General features: G+C 42.4%; 1 protein-coding gene across 2 annotated transcripts in view; it reads left to right on the forward strand.

Annotated features, from left to right (window-relative positions):
• dlgap3 (discs, large (Drosophila) homolog-associated protein 3) overlaps window positions 1–22,348 on the forward strand; it is a 160,700-nt gene that overhangs the window by 120,639 nt on the left and 17,713 nt on the right. For both annotated transcript variants that reach the window (XM_072447623.1, XM_072447624.1), the window contains exons 3-4: window positions 15,351–16,462; window positions 22,002–22,213. In XM_072447623.1, the coding sequence (XP_072303724.1) occupies window positions 15,425–16,462; window positions 22,002–22,213 (1,250 nt within the window). In that variant the 5' untranslated portion in view covers window positions 15,351–15,424. The remainder of the gene's footprint in view (window positions 1–15,350; window positions 16,463–22,001; window positions 22,214–22,348) is intronic.

A 22,348-nucleotide genomic window follows, 5' to 3' on the forward strand; every position in this document is an offset into this window, starting at 1 on the left:
AGTATTCCTCAGGTGCTAAAATGGAAAGAAGTGGCTTTTTGGGGGGGGAACATTGGCTTGTTCTTGTGGTACTCTTCTCTTTAATTAACAAACATTTGAGTCAATTATGGGTATAAAAGGAAATTGATATCAGATTCTAATCAATAGTTTTGAAACTAGAGACTCATTTGAACAAATGTAATTACTGGCAAAAATCACAAAAGCCACATTTGGACTTTTCTGGAATAGTTGTTTTCAGAACGTAAGACCATGCTATAATATTAAAGAAAAAAATATTTTACCTTGAACATGAATTGTTTTGTATTGTATTGTATTGTATCATTGTGGTATCCAATTTCTGACTTTATGGTTATCATATGACCTGGTTTAGTTCTAGTTTAGAACTGATTTAGTGCTGTCCATGAGGTACTTAGAAAGACGGATGTTTTCTGAATTTGTACTTCAAACGTGAAAACATTTTGGAATCTGAGCAACAATGCCATTTGGTTGTTGAAATACAATACAGATGGATGGAGCAGAAAAGGGATGTGCCACACAGAAGCAGTGTATTTCATTTTTCAGTCACGTTGGTATATTTTCTGAAACTTTTTAAAAATCTGGCCAATCTATTGCACACTTTGCAAAACTATTAACTTAAGTCACAGTTCAGAATGTTTGTAGAATCTAACTTTTTGAATAAAACAAACAACACAATAAATGAAATGAATAAATGAAATAAAAACCATCAGCTTTCGAAAGTCGCCTAACCGGTTGCAGGGTAGTGCTGGGTCTTTCTGTGTGGAGTTTGGATGTTCTCCCCATGTCTGTGTAGGTTTCCTCTGAGTACCACTAAGAACATACACAATAGGCTCCACCCCTGAAAAAGAGTTCTTACATCTCAGTGGGACTTAATAACATCAGCCTGCTCAGGGACGACAGGTGGAAATTCATACTTTAGCCAAAACCTGGTACAAGGCATCTCTCCTGATAAGGTTAATGTATATTGTGCACTGTCCCTGTCTTAAATAAATAACCAAACTGTCATAAAGACTGTTGGTAAATGCTAACACTTTTAAATGTGTGTTGTGAGGCAATTAGTGACCTATAGGACCAGTGTCACATTGTGTTTGCAGCATAAATGACATTTATGCTGCAAATATGTATGATATTATTCATGTGACAAAAAAGCTTATTTTCAAGAATAATTTTCTAGCTTCAAATATCAAATTATTTCAGACTTGGACTTTGGAGTCTCTGGATCTAAACCTGGTAAATGTTATAGTCTGACTATAAAATGTCATATTGTGACTCCTGTCTTTGGTCATCGAGAGAGAGTGCAGTATTTAGGTGAACAGGCTGTAGAACATACAAAAAGAGTGTTACAATTGCAGTCTGTGTTTAAATGCCGTAGCATTATATGGGATCTTTAAGGCTTGAAAATGGATATAAGGTTGTGTGAATGTCAAGTTTTGGAATTTGTGTCAACATTTTCATATTACTATCAAAGCGATTTAAAAAAAAAAAGACCCACAAACCCAAAGGTTGATGTTTGAATATTCCTTACCTTGATTGTGCACAGCCATTGTGGCCATTGTGGAAACTGTGTAATCTTGATTTTCATGTGTACATGAAAGTAGATTATCATGAACATTAATTTGTTTTCCACCTCCTATGTCCTTTGACCTTTAACATTTTCATTAGTTTTGTTTGTCATATAAGGCCAACTTTAACACAGATGATTGTTTCTGCTAAGATTAGGCATCTGGAGTCACTTGTTTGGTGCATTATTGTGTTGGGAATTGGCATGGCATCTCCAAATGTCATGATTACTGAAATATCTTTGGGACGGGACAGAGGCTTAATCCAGTTTAATGGTGTGCTCTTTGATAATATCTATTACAGAATGGAATTAGCCTCAGTTAATTTGATTTGGACAATATTAGGCTTGTAGTGCAGTGCTGTGTGCTGCATATGAATGTGCCTGGGTGGTGCATTATGGATTGACACGGCACACAGGAATTGGATCCACTCTTTACTTTCATGGTTTCCTTTAAAGAAAATGAGTGCAACTGCAACAAGGAGCAGCTACAATTCAGGCCTGTCAACACCATTGTGCTCTCAGTTTCTACACAATTTATACTTAATGGGATCAATTCCTTTAATGTTTTGGAATTTTAATTTAAAAGGGACATATTCAAAATCAACTTTATTGAGCTTTCAACTTCAACAGTGTTTACTCGTCATTAGTTTACTCAAAGTTTTATTTTGATTGATCCCTGCATGTTTGAATAATCCTTTGTTGTCCTGCAACTGAGGCTCAAGCGTTCAGAAATGTTCTGTTTTCACCTACCCGCTATCCCTGCCCACATCCCTGTACTTAGATGTGATTGTTTGACAAATTAAGACCACAAATGTCCAATATGACAAGCTTGTTGCTGCTTATTGTTTTGCTTAGTCAGTTTTAAAGTCTATATGACAGGTTCAAATGTTTTTTCTCATTATGATATTGTTTGCTGAGATAGTCCCTGTGGTAAATAATGATCATAGTTTAATTTCAGTCAAATAAAAGTTGAAAATTACAGGAAGTAGAGCTGCTTCTTCTTCTACAATATAATACCTCCACCTCTGTGATGTCATCAAAAAGCACCATTCCATCAAAAATGCACACAACTTACAGCATTTTATGATAGTTTAAACAATCACTTAACAAAGTAAAGCAGTTGTAAGGTGTAATTATTTGTCAAATCATAAATATTGTATGATTTAAATACATTTTGGCCCTTGTTTACAATCTGGTTGCTAACAGTTGTGAAATTAGCTCCAGCTGGCCGTGTCAAACCAGGAAGTGACATTATAAACGTCACCACAATTTTTAATTTGGAGAAAAAAAGGACAAAATGTTCTTTGATTGACTGAAAAGTGTAGTCTAATGTGTCATATGGACCGTAAGCACTTCCCTATGTAAAGTGCATCGTCTGCGTTATGGTAAAAAGGTTATAATGCATGGAAATTGCTGGAATATGAATGTATTACCTTTAATGGACAACATGGCTGTGTGGTAGCTGCACTGGAGTTGATACTGATGATGGCAGCATGTTGGCACTCATGGTTAGCACTCTCACTTCAAAGCAAGAAGGGGCCTTTCTGTGTCTGCCATTGGCCCATAATAGCAGCGGCTATTACTCTCCATCTGATCTATGCAAATTTGTTAATGACAAATACAGCAATTCACTTACTTAGCTTAGACTTTTGAATTGAGCACATGTTGTATGTATAGTTGTATAGTACACATTAGACAGACTTAATTTACATGTCTTTAAATAATTCATTGCTATTATGGTTATGCTGATTGAATTTCCTTTGCTAATTACAACCTGAAACAAAATGGATACATACACATTGATACTATCGGTACTGTTTTATAAATGCTATTCCATACAAGGTTTTTCCTGACCATAGACTCAATTTGACAAGAAAGTTATGGGAAACGAACCGACAATGTGTCCTTCTTAGTTTTGACTTTGTTATGCAGTCATCTATATTCCTCTTTCTGATAATAAAAGAAAATAATAAAATGTCCTTCCTCTTAAGAAACTCTAGACACACAGGTTTCTATTAACTTTCATGCACACACAATCGCCTTTTAAACAACTCAACAATTCATTTGCAGCATGGGTGATGTTAAATGTTATTAAAGCCCTCCATCTGTTTAATCCACACTTAGGGCTAACAGAAGAGCTCAAAGAACAGCTGAAGTGGAAGGATGATGTGTTAAGGACATATCAAACGACAAGTGGCTTTTGCACCTCGGCTGGCACGGTTAAGCTTTTAAATTCAGCCCTGTTGGACATCAAGGTCCCCCTACACATGAGTGCATTATGCAGATACATGTGTGAATAGTTTGCATGAGATTTACTATTTGCATCTCACACATTCTTGCCTTTGAATCTGGTACAAACTGAGCATATGTAAGTGACAACGCACACAGTCAGTTAAAAGAACCAAATCACAAGCATTGATCTCAGAAGAGTCCTCTAATTTACTATCCCTCTTTTCTTTCAATCATCCTTAACTCCCTCTCATGTGATTTATGCAAATTTGTTCTACATGTGGTTATCTAGTTCACTAGTAACCTAGCAACACAGTAGTCAGCCTGTTAAGTGTACGTCCATGGATCAGGCATCTGTTGGTGTGAGATTTGCATCTGTGGACGCAGATGCTGGGAGTGTCCACGACAACTAAGGTGAAAGGTGAGATGTTTGGGAGCTAACGAGTGAGATATTATTGTGTTCAGACAAGAGTTAGTCTATTGTTTCAGTGTATTATTGCTAAAATATGTCATAGGTTAAGCAAAGAAAGGTCATCTATTCAGTATATTTTAAAAGCAGGCTGTGTGGGGTTTGATAATGATACATGGTGCATACATTTAAGTTTTTATCTTAATCTTTTTGTCTTAATTTGCTATATTGAAGGTTAGTTATTACAAATAAATAATTAAGATTGGTATCATCTTTAGTCCACATTACAACTGACCATTTCATTAAGTCTATGTCAAGTATCATAATTTCATTGCAATAGCAGAGACTTTGATTGTGATTCCGAGGCCAGTAAAAAGAGTATATGCTGAGGTCCAGTTGTCCTGGGAGCTTGGCTCTTCAGAGAATTGTAAATTCACACAGGAACAGCCTTCCCACTCGGAATTCCTACTTGGAAACTCAAGCAAACTTTCAGAACCCCGAGTTGATCAGAGTTAGAAAATCCAACATGGTTGTGAAAGGTTTGGTAAAATTTAACACTCCGACAGTGCAGCTGCTGAGCCTCTACCGATATAAATATGCTGTTATGTTGTTATATTGGATTCACATTTTGGCTAATTTGAGCACTTTCCTAATTGTATTTATTTGTTTTGAGTCGCTACTGTTATATACTGTAATTCTCCAATGTGATGACTGGAACTAAGAAACTCATGAGAAAACATCACTCCAAGGTCCGAGTTCCGACATCCGAGGACGTCTTGAACACAGCATAAGAGCAGAGCACATGGATACTTTGCATTATAAGCAAAGTCCATAAATTAGCTGCATAAGTCAGTCAGACAGACAGTTCTTAAGTTCAGGTTCCACTCCACAAACCATGTCTCTGTCACTAGTGTTTTTAACGTCCGCAGAACTTCCAGAGTTAAGCTGCTCTTCGTCTGACCTTCCTCACCTCTGCGATGAAAACTGCAGTGTGCATGCATTCATAACACCTACCACTATTACACCAGTATTTCAATAAATGATACAATATGGCCCTGCCCTAATTTCACAACTGAGCAACTTGTTGAATTTGAAACAAAGCTGTATCCACTAAATAAGAATCATCACTGTTGAGGGTCAATGTGAGCGCTCCTGCCTGATTCAAACCACTACAGTAAACACATCTACACATTGTCTGAAACAATTTGCTCATGTTGAATGCAAAACAATGGATAATAATAATGGCGCACAACATTTTCCGTTATACAAAAATGTGACCCTGGCATTCACAAAAAGTTCACCACTAAATTGTCAATCATCTGTGTTGTATCATTTGCTCCTGCTCCCATAAAAACAGGGCCAGGCCTAGAGTCCGATGACCTATTCCTATTGTCCACCAATCACCTCCAATCACTGTAAAGTTAATCTAATCCATGGTGTTCTTCCCGTTCCTCGCTCTGGAGAAAGAACACGAGCCAATTACAAGTGTGTGCAACTCCGTGCTGAGTGCTGTTGGTATTTTCCCTCTCATTAAGTCACAGCCAGAGCCCTCTCAGCCTGTTCGCACTGATGTAAACATAGTATTTTCCTTAATGTGCCAATTCATTATACATTTAAATCAAGGTAATTGGATTTTCAAGATTTGTATGTTGGTTTAAATTGATATCATTTTCTATACTTGGATTTGCTATTATGTTTATGATGCAGCAAGAGCAAATGAAGTAAGTGAAAGCGTGTTGATATTCTGATCACTCATCGCTCATGTCCCCAGAATACCTTTATCGCTCCTGTGCCTGAGTAGCTTTGGGTTAGTTCCCGACTGGGACACTGCAGGCAGGTTATAATTGTCATATAATTGTTGAGAGTTGATTTTCAGAAACACTGCAGGGAATAGATGGAATCAAATGTCTTGTATAAAGTTTGTGAGTGTGACGTCACACTGCAATGAATTACCTGTAGAAAAGTAGTTTTCAATGGAGATTTTTAGACGATAGCTATTTGTGTTAACATTAACCCCGAAGCTATTCAAATATAATGTTGGATTTATGCTCAAGCTGTGTGCCGTTTGGTTTAGTTATTAAAGTTGAATGCCTGCTACACTTGCCAAATTAATGCCTGCTACACTAGCCCCAGAGCAGAGCGGGTCTGCGGCAAGAATACACAAGGCTTTTTCCAGACACCGCAGCAGTTGGAATGGTTTATTTGTAATTAGACAAGTACTTCTCTGAGTCACGCACCACAGTACAAGTACAGTAGGTGTGAGAGACAAGCAGTCTGCAACCTGCTCAAAATATGTATCTAACCCACTGGTTATTGAGTGGAAAGGAAGTGGAAAGGTGTGATCAATTTGTGAGCCAAGCATTTTTGTTTACAATTTATATTAAGGATTCTTGGACTTCGTTGCCAGCGACAAACATATTGGTCCTTTAACTTCACTTAGGTTCAACATTCATATACTGTAGGCATACCAAGTGAAACACATAAAAATATTGCAAATATTTAGTAATGAATGGTGTAATTGCGATTGGGCTGTCCTGAACTTAAATGTGGTTACGGTTCCCTTGTTTTATTGTTGTCCCTCTAGGATTTTTTTCCTCTGCATTTGACCCATATTTCACTGCACTGGGGGGCAGAGACCACCCACCTCTGATCATGAGCTAGGCTTGGCCAGGACCTTAACTGGAGGTTTAAATATGGTGCATGTTTTGGGTTTATGGGAAGGAAACACACCCAGGCACAGGGAAATACATGCAACCCCCAGAAAATTCTGAAAAGCCAGAGTCTCGTTGCTGTGAGGCGAGAGTGCTAGCCACTATGTGCATGTCTTATTTTGTATGATAGACACTAGAAAAGAGAATAAAACCAAGTATATAGAGACAAGGGCTGAGTTAAGAGTAAAGCAGGGCACAAGGGGGAGCTCTCTGGGTAAAGGCGAGATGGAAGAACTGCCCCCCCAGGCTTTCTTCGGTTCTGTCCTTATGATTGAGAGATATTTCCCCTGTGCGGTGTCTATCGTCCCTTTTTCTGGCTCACACATCCCCTCACAACCGTCTGCTGCTCAAATCTTCCTATTTTTATTTATTTATATTTCTAAAAGTTCAATCCGACACAACAGCACCAAGAGAGTGACCTATAGGCTGCACATATATGGCTTTGTAAGTTTGGAGTAGATAAAGATATTTTTTGAGCAATACGAGAAATGATATAGTCGGCCTCACCTCCACTCACAGTTTGGGCTCTGGAACCCATCTCCTCGAGAGGGGCTGGACGCTCCACTTCTCTGGTGTTGCCCGCGGGGAGAGGCGGCGGGCTGGTGTGGGCTTGCTGATAGCCCCTCAGCTCAGCCGCCACGTGTTGGAGTTTACCCCGGTGAACGAGAGGGTCGCGTCCCTCCGCCTTCGGGTGGGGGACAAGTCTCTCACTGTTGTGGCGGCCTACGGGCCGAACAGCAGTGCAGAGTACCCGGCCTTCTTGGAGTCCTTGGGAGGGGTACTGGACAGTGCACCGACCGGGGACTCCGTTGTTCTACTGGGGGACTTCAACGCCCACTTGGGCAATGACAGTGACACCTGGAGAGGGGTGATCGGGAAGAACGGCTTCCCCGATCTGAACCCGAGCGGTGTTCAGTTATTGGACTTCTGTACTAGCCACGGATTGTCCATAACGAACACCATGTTCAAGCACAAGGGTGTCCATCAGGGCACATGGCACCAGGACACCCTAGGCCGGAGGTCAATGATCGACTTTGTTGTCGTGTCATCAGACCTCCGGCCGCGTGTCTTGGACACTCGAGTGAAGAGAGGGGCAGAGTTGTCAACCGATCACCACCTGGTGGTGAGTTGGATCCGCTGGCGGAGGAGGAAGCCGGACAGACTTGGCAGACCCAAGCGCATTGTGAGGGTCTGTTGGGAACGTCTAGTGGAGCCCTCTGTCAGTAGGGTATTCAACTCGCACCTCCGGGAGAGCTTCTCCCATGTCCCGGGGGAGGCTGGGGACATTGAGTCCGAGTGGACCATGTTCTCCGCCTCCATTGTTGATGCGGCTGCTCGGAGTTGTGGTCGCAGGGTCTCCGGTGCCTGTCGTGGCGGCAACCCCCGAACCCGGTGGTGGACACCGGAAGTAAGGGATGCCGTCAGACTGAAGAAGGAGGCCTATCAGGCCACTCTGGCTTGTAGGTCTCCGGAGGTCATCGACGGGTATCGGCAGGCCAAGCGAGCCGCGGCTCGTGCTGTCGCAGAGGCAAAAACCCGGGCCTGGGAGGAGTTCGGGGAGGCCATGGAGGAGGACTATCGGTCGGCACCAAAGAAATTCTGGCAAACCGTCCGGCGCCTCAGGAGGGGGAAGCAGTGTCTCACCAACACCGTTTACGGTGCGGGTGGAGGCCTGCTGACCTCAACTGGGGATGTCGTCGGACGGTGGAAGGAATCCCTCAGTCACGTCTTCCGAAGAGGAAGTAGAGACCGGGGACTCGGAGGCTGGCTCATCCATCACCCAAGCTGAAGTCACTGAGGTTGTTCGCAAACTCCTCGGTGGCAGGGCTCCGGGGGTGGATGAGATCCGCCCTGAGTACCTAAAGTATCTGGATGTTGTAGGACTGTCTTGGTTGACACGTCTCTGCAACATCGCGTGGCGTTCGGGGACCGTGCCTCTGGACTGGCAGACCGGGGTGGTGGTCCCTCTGTTCAAGAAGAGGGACCGGAGGGTGTGTTCCAACTACAGAGGGATCACACTCCTCAGCCTCCCGGGTAAGGTCTATTCCAAGGTACTGGAGAGGAGAATCCGACCGATAGTCGAACCTCGGATTCAGGAGGAGCAGAGTGGTTTTCGTCCCGGTCGTGGAACACTGGACCAGCTCTATACCCTCCATCGGGTGCTCGAGGGCTCATGGGAGTTTGCCCAACCAGTCCACATGTGCTTTGTGGATCTGGAGAAGGCTTTCGACCGTGTCCCTCGGGGTGTCCTTTGGGGGGTGCTCCGGGAGTACGGGGTCAGGGGCCCTTTGCTCAGGGCTGTCCGGTCCCTGTATGACCGGAGCAGGAGCTGTGTTCGCATTGCCGGCAGTAAGTCAGACCTGTTCCCAGTGCATGTTGGACTCCGCCAGGGCTGCCCTTTGTCACCGGTTCTGTTCATAATTTTTATGGACAGAATTTCTAGGCGCAGTCAGAGGTCGGAGGGTGTCCGGTTTGGGGACCACAGGATCTCATCTCTGCTGTTTGCAGACGATGTTGTCCTGATGGCTCCATCAAACCCGGACCTGCAACATGCACTGGGACGGTTTGCAGCCGAGTGTGAAGCGGCTGGGATGAGAATCAGCACCTCCAAATCCGAGGCCATGGTTCTCGACCGGAAAAAGGTGGCTTACCCTCTCCAGGTGGGTGGGGTGTCCTTGCCCCAAGTGGAGGAGTTCAAGTATCTCGGGGTCTTGTTCACGAGTGAGGGAAGGATGGAGCGTGAGATCGACAGGCGGATCGGTGCAGCGGCTGCAGTGATGCAGTCGCTGCATCGGACCGTTGTGGTAAAGAGGGAGCTGAGCCGAAAGGCAAAGCTCTCTATTTACCGGTCGGTCTACGTTCCTACCCTCACCTATGGTCATGAGCTTTGGGTAGTGACCGAAAGAACAAGATCGCGGATACAAGCGGTCGAAATGAGTTTCCTCCGCCGTGTGGCTGGGCGCTCCCTTAGAGATAAGGTGAGGAGCTTGGCCACACGGGGGGAGCTCGGAGTAGAGCCGCTGCTCCTCCACGTCGAGAAGAGCCAGCTGAGGTGGCTCGGGCATCTGTTCCGGATGCCTCCTGGGCGCCTCCCTCGGGAGGTGTTTCAGGCATGTCCCACCGGGAAGAGGCCCCGGGGAAGACCCAGGACACGCTGGAGAGACTATGTCTCTCGGCTGGCCTGGGAACGCCTCGGGATCCCCCCGGAGGAGTTAGAGGAAGTGTCTGGGGAGAAGGAAGTCTGGGAGTCCCTGCTCAGACTGCTGCCCCCGCGACCCGGCCCCGGATAAAGCGGCAGAAGATGGATGGATGGATGGATGGACGAGAAATGAACAAAGAAATATTTCTATAAAGTGTATTTTAAAGGGTACACTATGTAACTTTTCAGGTAGGTCAGCCCTGTGCTTGTCTCCAAAGAGGTGACACCACCAGGCCATACTGTGGAACCACAGTTATGTTACCGGCAACAAACTATAGTGCACTTTATAAAAGGTGAAGGTTGCGCGTCTTCAAGGCTTGAGTTCTAATCCCAAAAAATATTATTATTACAATTATTAAAAATATTTACGGGTTGCACATCTTCATTTAAAACAAAAAAATAGGACAAAGATATTCGCATAACTTTTTTATTTTGCTACAACAAACAAGTAAACACTAACACGTTTCAGCATGAAGCCTTCCTCAGAGCACTCTAATATTTCAAATATATGGTGCACCTTTGGGTTTATTTTCATTTTAAATTTGTATTAATTCATGTGTTTATTATTTATTTTTGAGTGGTACTTTTGGATATATGTATACTTTGATTATTAAAGGAGCTCTATAAGTTTTTTTTAGTGGGGGGTCATTGCTTGGCTCATAGTTTAACTTTCCCAGGAAATATATGTTATTAAACATATTTCTTTTGCATTTACCGTATTTTCCGGTCTACAAGTCACACCTTTTTTCATAATTTTGGCCGGGGTGCGACCTATACTTATATTTATACTATATACTCATACTGATACTCCAGAGCGATATGTGATTTTATTTGTTATTTTCACACTTGCAACCGCATTTCATACTCCAGTGCAACATGTTTTTTCTTCTCTATTATGCATTTTTTGGCCGGTGCTATTTATAGTCCATAAAATTCGGTATTCAATTACAGTTGTCATGTTAATGCTAAATGCTTTAAAAACATGGGTTGCCTAACCACAGATCTGACATGTAACTTGGCCTTTTAGCAGCACCAAGAAATATGCAGATTTAATGGCATACATACTTTGTAACAGTTCAGGTAAAGCAATAACACCTCCATGGAGACAAGAGGGGGGTAAACACCCCACTAGAAAGGTTAACCAATGCACCTTTAAATAGTTAATATGGTAGTAGTAGTCTTTTTGCTGGAAGAGTTGAAATAAACGATAACAATCAGTTTAAAAATAACAGGTCATGTCCTATGTTAACATTTGTCATATTCCCTGATTCTTTCTAACTCCTGCTAAGTTAGCCTTGGCGCTAACATGTCTAGCTTGTCAGCTAAAATAAATGCTGGTGTATGATCGAAAGTGGAAAAAGGAAAATAGATTATTCATGGTTACACGCTGAGAAGCCTGAATCGTCCCTTCTGCCAGTGTCCCTGCTCGCCTGCCTATCTGTCTGTCTGCTCGAGATAGAAGTGCACGCCAACTCACAACTGAACCGATCCACTGCTGAACCAATCCACCGCTATCCTCATCAGCACATTTGTACATTTCACATCGTCCGTCACTGTCTTCACAATGAGGAGCCGCAGTTAAAAACGTCTATCTTGTCTGCAGGACTCTTATAGAAACTTTCCCATTGTCAAACTATAACAATTAACAAGGAAGGTCTGGGGACAGTTCATTGCTCTCAAATGGGTCTCTGTATCTGCGCAGGACCACAATGAGGCACAGTGTATTGTATGTATTCAGACTCTGGTACACAATAGGCAGGGGCTCACAGAATTAGCTGCAAAGCCAGGACTCGACAGCCAAATCATTATCTGCTTTTGTCTGCTCTGACTCTGGGCCAAAAAAAATTAGATTTGTCGTACCATATACATCAAAACCAGGTTAACTTTGTCAGAAATGTAATGTAATGTTTAGTCTCATGACCTGTGAACATCAGAACTTCAAAGATTATGTTTTAGGAAAGCATGGAATTGGCAAAGTGTAATGAGTAGAATAATAAGGGCTGAATTGCCATGGCTATACAATCATCCTCAAAAAGCTTCTCTCTTCATGATCTAACAAAGCAGATAAAATGATAATAAAATAAAATTTTGGACCAAAATCTTTATACCCTTAAGTAGAACTGATTGGCAGCTGGAGTTGGCTTTGGAAATACTGTAAATAAAGATCATGTCTAGATAAGTTACTTTTTTAGGTGGTGAGTTTATTATTTTGCTTGGAATATTCCACAAAATTACACATTATTTTAATATCCATGGTGACAAGCAGGTGACATTAGCAAACCAAGTGTAGTTGGAAATAAAAATGCATGTAATTGAATAAACTCTTAATTTATACCATAATATTCCAAGCAAAGCAATACAATTTTAATGAGACAAGCAGATGATGAACCATGTCACCAGAAAACCTACATAGTGCACCTTTAAGTAAAAGTATCACAGTATGTACCCATCAGTCCTTACTACGCCTGTAAAAGTTTAAACAGTTTAATGCCTGTCGCTGTCTCAGGTGCTGAAATTACACAGAAACACCATTTGACCCATAAGTTGCCAAGGCGCTCTGGAGGGCACACTCAGCTGTTAACAAAGTGGGTCAGTGCAGCTGACAGGATGGAATGAATATTTCAAATGAAAGCGCTCGAGTTTGAAGCCTCTAGAACCATCACGGATTGCCAAACAGTGTCAAACAATGCTTTCCTGCTGGGCCCCACACTGCTGCTCTGCCTACGGCTTGCTGTTTACTAGTTTAAGCACTTGCTACTGTATCTGGTGATGGTTTATAAGCCTGTCAAATATGTTGAGAAGCAGGGTGACGTAAAAATTAAATGCAATGGTTTATACTAATAATTTAAGTTGTTGGAACTGAGAAAGTGTATTTTTTAATGATAGTAGCTTATCTTGGTCCCAACAAAACAGCTGGTATAAAGATAGAAAAAAAACAGACTACAAGAAAGGAAACGGGCCTTAAAAAAAATCCTCCCTCAAATGAAATATTCAAGCTCTTAAATTTGGTTTAGAATTTAGAATGCATTACACTTCTGAAATATCTTGTATTTGCTTTCTCTATATTTTGCAAGGATTAATAATACTCTGTGTTGAAATACAAAACAAAACAATGAATTATGAGATTTGTTGTCAAGAATGAAGCTAAGACCAAACCTTGATACACTTGAAGAAATGTTTTACTTATTATTGATAATGTTGCTAGAGTGACAGATTTCTAAAGAATAAAACTAACATATTCAAAACTGAAGGACGAATGAAGTGGGTCAAAGCCAAGACGACGTGCAGACAAGGAAGAGGAGACAGCCTGAAGACATCTGACTGCCGCGGCTGTTTAAATGTGCATGCAAATACTAGCTCAAATGGAGTCGTGCTGTGTGTGTCTCGCTTCTATCCAGCAGTCTGCTCCGAATCCAAGAACTTTAAAAATAAACAAAAGATAGTTTAGATAAAAGTTTGACTCTTCCAGATAGTGAGTTTTGTCTCCAAAATCTATAATAATGCATTGGTAATGAGAGCGGAAAGGGTTTGCTCTGCTATTCATTGTCAAAACCGAACAAGATAAAAATAAGTGAAGCACTAAACGTTGCTGCAAAGACAAGCAACACCCAAGTTGAAATAAGTCAGCAATGGGACTAAGGGAGAGAAGAGTATAGAGAGTCGACATCAATCAATTGAAGATGTTGAGGTGACTGATTGTTCTACTGCAGCAAATAGAGATTGAAGAAAAGTTTCCTGTATCAGTCCCTTCTACATTCTGGATCTGGAATCAAACCATTAGGAGCGTAAAGAAAAAAACTGCAAACTTGGCAGGTCAGACAAAGGAAAAGCGTAGTGAACGGTTTAAGAAATGATTGTTAAGCATTAGTTGTAATAAATGTAGCAGTAATATTGCAATATTGATAGAAACTTTATGTTAGTGTTTTATGTAAGTGTGGTATGTGTACTACTGGTGATACGTGCGCTTTAGCTGAATTTCTATGCGTACAGTGCTCGTGAATCGTGACTATTCATAGGATTTGTTCTTCCAGAAGAACATTTTCAGTTAAGAACACATTTTGTGAAGGCCAAAAACCTTTGTAAGAAGGCCTTAAGGTCAAATGTGTGCATAAAAACACTTCATGAATGAGGTCCATCATTTTGATCTGGTGGTGCTCAGGCTAAATATTTTGTGTGTGTCCAAAGCTTGTGCTGCCCTCAAAGATAGTGGGCGGGTTAAAACACTATTTCCTTTTTTACTATTTCTTTTTTTAACATAAAACAGCACAAACAAACATGAAAAAAGTTTTTAGGGCTATGAACCACTGGCTAAGGTTCTTGCACATTTACTTGAAACATATACTCATTCAACCTGATCTCACACACAGAGGCAAAATGAATGAGAGTTGCTCTGACAGTGCTCTGGCCCCGAGGTGTTACGGCTGTCTCAAGTCTGTCCATGGTTCACCTCTGAGTTTGAGGAGAAGCGTTGTCACGGTTACACCAATGACACGGCTTGATGTGGCTGAGCTTCCTGATGGCGCTCTCATTCAGCCAATCAAGGCAAACAGGCCACGCTCTATTTAATGATTATCCCAGCATCTGTCCATCTCTCCTCTGTGTGAGCTGTGTCAGAGCAGGCGCACCATAAATATGGCTCCAAAGCACAACACACAGGAAATCAACAGCTACACAGAGCCGGGTGTTAGTCTGAGTCACTCCAATCAAGTCTAAAAATAATAATAAGAAGAAGAAACGAGCATTACCCAGCAAACAGGTGTTGTGAATGATTGTATGTACAGTCCATTGTGAGTAAAGGGAATTGTGAGATGACAAAGTGAGCACATTACTGGTGTGTTTATATATACATTACAGACTGTTATTGTATTACTAAGGCCAGATCATTCTATGTTGTACTTCTAAAGCTGGTGACTGGTGAATGTTAAGTTTATGGATGAGAAAAATGTAAATAAATAAATAATAATAATAGTAAATAGTAATGATATTTTTTTTAAATATGGAACCATTTTCATGATTTCTTTGTCTGAGATATGAGATGTAACATGAAAAATAGAATAGAAAAACTATTGTTTCCCCTTCATCAAACCACATTGTTTGAAGACACACTTAACATTCACTACAGTGGATCACAGAGACAAGCATTTTAATAGTGAGATGCTTATAGATTCAGAGACTATATGTTGCATCCACTGAAAGGCCTCTGGTTGTGTTTTGTGATTGCAGGTGAGACCGGTGTAGCCCTGTCACGTCCACAGCGCCCCCTTTCGGCCCGGACGGCCCACCATGGCCCGGCGCCTATGAAAGGGTACCATGTCAGCCGCAGCCTGTCTCAACACTCCAGCGGGGGCCCCTGTGACTGTGATGGCCCTGGCAGAGAGTACTACCAGGGTCACAGCGATGGCCACTACTATGGAGCCGAGGCTTTGGCACTGGAGAGGCACCACTCACACTCCCACTCTCACAGCCACTCTGGAGGGGGCACCTTCCCCCGCGCTCATCCCAGCCAGCACACACCCATGCAGTCCTTCGACTCCTGTGAAGAGTGCGTGTCCTTAGGTCATGGGGGTAAGATGCATCGGATCCCTCCAAACCTGGTGGACCAGTTTGAGAAGCAGGTACCCTTCCACCCAGATGGTTTTCACACTCTGCAGTACCAGCGCTCAGTCAGTGGGGGCGCTGAACAGCGCAGTGAGAGCCCGTCACGCATTCGCCACCTGGTCAACTCTGTGCAACGGCTCTTTGCTAAATCCCATTCTCTAGAGGCGCCATCTAAACGGGAGTACAACGGCACAAGAGGTGGAGGGGACTACCGCAGTGAGCGAGGGGGGGGACACCGGAGTGGAGGGGAGGATGGGGGAGGACATTACTCGGGACATCAGTCCCGCTCCACCAGGAGGAGCAAGTCCAGAGAGCGCAGCAAGAGTGGAGACTCCAGACACGAGTCGGGCCGGCGCCACCGCAGTCGGACCGCAGGCTGGTGGAGCTCAGACGACAACCTGGACAGTGACAGTGGGATCCTGGGGGACAGCAGGCGCAGATATCCCCCAGGACATGAAAGTTTGGACGCTGCTATACAGGAGCTCACTATGAAGAAGTCTAAGGAGCGAGGAGGGGTCGCAGGGCATGGGGAGTGCATGGCCTGCACCACCATCGCTCTGGCAGGAGGCGAGGGTCATCACGGTCACCACGGACACTCCCTGAAGAGGAGCACGTGGTCGGCCATGACAGTCAGTCAGGCTCGAGAGGTGTACCCCTCCTCCAGGGGCGGGGCCTATGAAAAAGCCCTGGTGCCAATAGACAGCAAGATGAAAGAGAGGAGCTTCCACTACCTCCAGGTTTGTGTGCATCTCCACATCTCCACTTTGAGCATGTGTACGTATGATTTATTTGTGTTCATCCATCATTGCTTTACAACCATCAGGAGATGAAATACTTTGATACATTATTGACTTGGCAGCAACATCAAGGCTGGCAGCTTTAGACTATTTGAAGTGGAGAAGTGGATTCCTAAAGAATTGCCTCAACATTGTCCATAAAAGTCAATTTCACAAAAAAACTCATTAAAATGTCCTATCTATTGTCAAAAGCACAGTAAAAGTCTCTCTATTAGAGCGCTGTCCTGTATTGCAGAGGTAGATCTGTGTCTCTCCAGCCCCCGCAGGTCTCCACAGCAGTCTCTGATGCTAGTCCAGCCCCTGTTCGGCCACACAGCTGAGCTCCGCTGATAGCAGTACAAAGAATAGGTCTATACATGTCTTAGTGCTTTCAAAAGAAGATTTGCTTCCCTGCCTCGGGCAAGAAACATAACCTATTCTCAAGCAAAACTTCCAACTGCAAATTTGTGAAGAAGAGCTCACTCTGAGATGTCTAAGGTATTTTCATATGTACACTTGAGTCTGATTGATTTCACAGAGGTAGTATTCTGACACCATTGAGATGCTAGGGAAAAGAAATAAACAGGAGCCAATGACCCGCTGTGGGCCATTGTCTAAAGTTATAGAAAAATGATTATAGTATCTTCAAGCACTTTTCATTCAAAATACTATATTGGCAAATGCCAGAGTAAAACATATTTCTATGATGCACTTTTCTGATCTATAAATCCACTTTGACAACACGTCTCCTCAAACCTCAAAACGCATACCACCTCCTTCACTAAAGGTCAGCATGTTGAGATTTATACTTTTCTAAAATCCCCAAATCCTTCACCAGACTTTTACTGGTGATTTCAGAGCACGGATGAATTTCTCAACGTTTTAACATTGTTGACCCTATCAGCCATTGCATTAAGCTTTATAGAAGAAAAAAAACTTCCCATTTCAGTGCATCGGCAGTAGGGATGTCCCGATCAGGTTTTTTTGGCCCCGATCCGATTCCGAGTCATCTGATTTTGAGTATCTGCCAATACCGAGTCCCGATCCGATACTTTTATAACACATTTAAACAAATGCAACATAAACAGGTTGTCCCCAGTTTTTATTTTATTTCTTAACACTTTAACAGTACACCTTTCTTTGAAGTAGCTTGAATAAGAAATAATAGTGCAACATTTGAATTAAATAAAATAGCAGCTCAACTTAAAATACCCAGCAGGCATGTAAACAAATAAGCAAAGTGCGTATTAAATGAAAGTGCAACAGTGTCAAAAGTAAGGCCAGTAATGTGCTTTTCAGAACTGCACTCTTAATTCTCTTCTGGCTTAAATAATAAAATGTATGTTTTTCTTGATGAAATCCGTCTGAATGTCGAGTCAAGAGTAAGCCAGGGGCGAGTGTTCTGATCCTCGCGGCAGCCACGGTGTCTATCCCGCCGCGCTATCAGCCCACACTCCGCTCCCCCTGTCTGTGCTCCGGAATGGTGATGACGCCCTCGCCCAAACCGCACGTCATCTCACCCATGGCTTTCTTTATATCAGCAGCGTTGTCGCGCAAAATTACATCAACCCTTTGCTTGTCGATGCCACAGTTATTGCACGGATTGCACGGCGCAAAACAAAACTAAAGTTTACTGCTGTAAAGTGTGGGCTTTACGGCAGTAAAATGTCGCGATCCATTCATGCGTTATATGGAGGTGAGAGACAAATAATAAGCTTGAAATGTATAGCGCTGATCAAACTAATAAGAGTAAAATTTATATCCAATCAGTGAGGGGGGCGACGTCCGATTTCGATCGAGTCTGAAACCATGTGATCGGGCTCGATTTCCGATCACATGATCGGATCGGGACAACCCTAATCGGAAGATTAAAGGAATAATTAAAACTTCATGACACTTAAAAAACGAAGTATTTCCAAGACACATACAATATTTTAAAGACACACAATATTTTTAAACAGTGTGCTGCGTGAGTAGCCCCTGTTTGTCTGATCATCTGAGGAGAAGGATAGAGACTGTTCTCTTGCTAAAGACTGCAGGAATCAATCCAAAAAAATCTTTGGGCACATATATGAGATACCAATAGCACTGTAAGAAGGTTAAAAGCTCTGTAAAGTCGATTTTGCATGATGTGGGACCTTTAAGTTACATTACAGTTTGTACATGCATAACACCTTTGCTTAAATATTCAAGAATTTCTTCATCAAAAGGCGCACCATTTAACATTTAATCAACTGCAGGTGTTTTTAATCTGACACCGGGACAGTACAAAAATACTTCATGCTGATTGGTCGAAGCGTCACAACAGAAGAAGAAAAATGTGACGTGTTAAATCCAGTGTTCAGAAAAGCACAGTCCTCTTTCTCATCCACAAAAGTTGTATGAAAAACAAAATGGTCCTTAATTCTCCTAAAACTATGACATGTTTGTTTTGGGTGGGTTTGTTGATTTATGCCCAAACCACAATGCTGCTCTTTGATTGCTTCCAGTTTCCCCTGCGGGCCCCTAATGCCATGTAATTGGCCGGTTAAACCACTGGTGCGAACTGCAAATGAATCAGCAGAAGCCTAACAAGATGGATTCTCAAGAGTTTGTGAACTCAAGAATTGCTGTCAAGGTCAATATTTGTATTGCTAGAAAACATCTCGAAATACACACATTTGTTTTGTGAGCGGGCTCATCTCTACACAGATCTGACCTGGTGGAGACAAGCAGGTTGTTGACCCTTCTCTAGAAAAGTTACATATTTCACCTTTAAAGATCCATATTTGTCCACAAGCATTTACTGCCCTTTTACCATAAATCAGTACCGTTGAGACAGGCTTTTTACAATGGCACTATCTATGATCTGCAAGCTTGTTAATCATTGCAGTGAGTAAGATGAATACTCAACTGTAAGGCTAAAGATGATGTTAGGTCAACTCCTCGGGCATCCTCAACAATATACTATCTCTAACATAAGCCTCCATCGCACCAGCCTGCGAGTGCCAGATAAGATTACCCTTAGAATATACAGCATGAGTGAAGCAAAGATAGTGACACACATGCTGGGATGGAGGAGCGATAAAGGAGGCAAAGGTAGCCATGGGCCGTGGAGAGAGCAGCAGAGGGGCAGGCTGTGAAAACGAGCGCGATAGCAACCGGCCACGGGGAGAGGGAGATTAGCCTGAATCATCTCTAAAGTGATGACCTTAAAAACACACTCTCCGCTGGACATCTGAGCCCGGGGCCTCGGTGCATGTGTGTGGATGCTGTCATTTGAAATAGTTTTTTTGTGTGTACTTTTGTATAGTCTTAACAAAATGCAAAAGACAGATAAGGCAGTAGCAGCTAGTTTTGGCAGTGGAGATGTTTGGCTATGGTTCAATTAAAGGCCCTGTATGACTTTTATTTCATCTAGTAATATTATTTATTCATTTTAATCATTATTTTATCTGATGAACTATAATTAGTCAAACAGATGGTACTCAATGTTGAATGAGAACCATGGGGCTACAGTGACTCAGTGATCAGAGCACTTGTCTAAGCTGAAGGTGATAGGATGGATTACCGCTCTGTAGTTGTTTCCTTAGGCAAGACACTTCTTGTCTGGTCAGCCAAGAAAAAAAGAAAGGAAAAAAATATCACAGGGAACTCAAAAACATCACGGAGTTATGCAGAATTAGCCACGCTGTTAATCTGAGGTGAGAGAAACAAACCTGATTGTGTGGTTCGGTCTGAGTTTGGCCTGAGCCAGAGGAGGAGGAGGTGACCAGACTGAGATCTTGTGTGTAGAATATGCAAAGAGAATCAGTCTGGATCCCAGGTAAAGACACTTCACCCATCTGGTCAAGTATGAAAGCAGTGCGTGTACGTGCATTTCCTCACTTCAGAATCAGGTACAGGGCCTTTAAAGATGGGCTGCAAAGTTATTTGAATTTGTGCTTTCAAGTCATGGTCGGCCTTTAGTATCCAAGTCTTAATATATTCAGATACTTTGCTTGAAAAAATAAACTAATATTTTTAAAAATTACGCTCTTTTGCTGCGTCCGTGTTTTTGACAAATCGTGTCCAAAAACGTCTTCTAATCTTCCGTTTTGGCCACTCAAAGAACCCGTTTCCCTCTTGAGAGCAGTGCAGTGCTTCACATCTCCGTGTTATTGCAAGATCCGCCGTGTAAAACGTAAAAGGCCGCTCTCTTTAGCACATGGCCGAGTGGAACAATGAGGGTTGGCTACAGCGTGTTCCCGGTGTGACGACACTGATTGTGCAACCGCTCTTAAAGCATTCGGTTACCAAGGCGGTTGCTATGGCGCGTTCTCGGGTTTGGCCGAATGAACGCGAGAAATGTTAAAACTTACCTTCCAGACTTCGTTGGGAAAAAAATGATAGCTGTATTCCACTTATTAAAAAAACATTGCAGTCCATCTTTAAATGTACATATTTAAATAATTATCATGGTGCATAAATATTTCATGCAAAATATGGAGTGGTTAGACAATTTTTGGTTGATTACTAAGATGAATAAAAGCGATGGGAGAAATCAGCTCGGTCCAGTCACAGGGAAACAACTCAACACCGAAATGCACGAGGGAAATAAAAAAGGGTAGGCCACTTTTTACCACGGTTACTTTATTTTCTTATTTTCTCCGTCTTAAAGCCTGCGGCCTGCCGTTTTGTCACCCATACTTTCTCTTTACACGCCTTTTTTTGTTCGCTCATTCGTCGTGTTGACTTCCTGTGCTGGTTCGTCTGCTTCAGCTTACTGTATTCTTCCTTCTCTGTGTCAGTGTTTCTCCAGCTGTCAGAGTTTCTCTCTCTCTGTAAGTTTGTTTGTTGCTTTCTTCTTTTCTCCATCTGACCTCACAGCTTATAGTTAGTGCATGAGCGTGCAAGTGTGAGCGAGTGTGCATGTGCATCTTGTGTATGTGTGTGCGACTATTAGATTCATGTGCATGTGCCACTAAATTAGGCTGATGCCCTGCTGGCCTTCTGTTTGAAGTGTGAAATATTTTTTACTGCTGAAATATATTTCTGGGCGCTGTTGTGACAAACGGATGAAAAGCTGCCAACGAAGCAGTGTCAACAATATAATCACTGCATATGCATACCTTATTTACGGAAACAAGTTATCTTTAATCACCATTTATATTAAGTGGATCTATAAATGTTATCACAAGGCTGTTCAATTATGATTTATAAGAAATAGTATCTGATGTCTAAGTTAGTCATTCCATTAATAAAAACTCTACAATAGATTTATAATGTCTGATAAATGTATAAATAAAAATTACTTGTGATTTATAGTAGCTTCTAACAGTAGTATTTTTTCTTTATTAAATGAAATTAGCCTATTCATTTTATATGTTTACTTGTGTAACTATTTATGATGAATATACTTACTCACTTTTACTGAACGTATTAATTGTACTTGTTTTGTGTTCTACATTCGCCTCCGATCATTTGAACTAATCACACAGTTGTATGTACTGTGTGTATTCACCTTTCTCGTCCCTGACAGGTGCCGTCAGACGACTGGGGCGGGGGATACTCAGGAGGGGGGAACGACGGCGGGTGTGAGATCCCATGTCGGCGCATGAGGAGCGGGAGTTACATCAAAGCCATGGGTGACGACGACTCTGCCGACTCAGACACCAGCCCCAAAGCCTCGCCCAAGTCCACCCTGGTCGCCCAACGGGAGGCCTTCAGACGTTCTGTCAGCATGGATCAAAGGTGCCCCACCATCAGCCAATAATCCCCTGTAAAATTCATCATAACAGAGAATATGAATCTTACACAAGCAGTCCACTAACCTTTATTTTTGTTTGTATCCCGCTACTCTTAAATAAACATAACCAAGATTGCTGT

Source organism: Eucyclogobius newberryi, unplaced genomic scaffold, assembly GCF_026437365.1.
Source record: "Eucyclogobius newberryi isolate DKJ021-1_F unplaced genomic scaffold, fEucNew1.0.hap1 SCAF_16, whole genome shotgun sequence".
Taxonomy (NCBI): domain Eukaryota; kingdom Metazoa; phylum Chordata; class Actinopteri; order Gobiiformes; family Gobiidae; genus Eucyclogobius; species Eucyclogobius newberryi.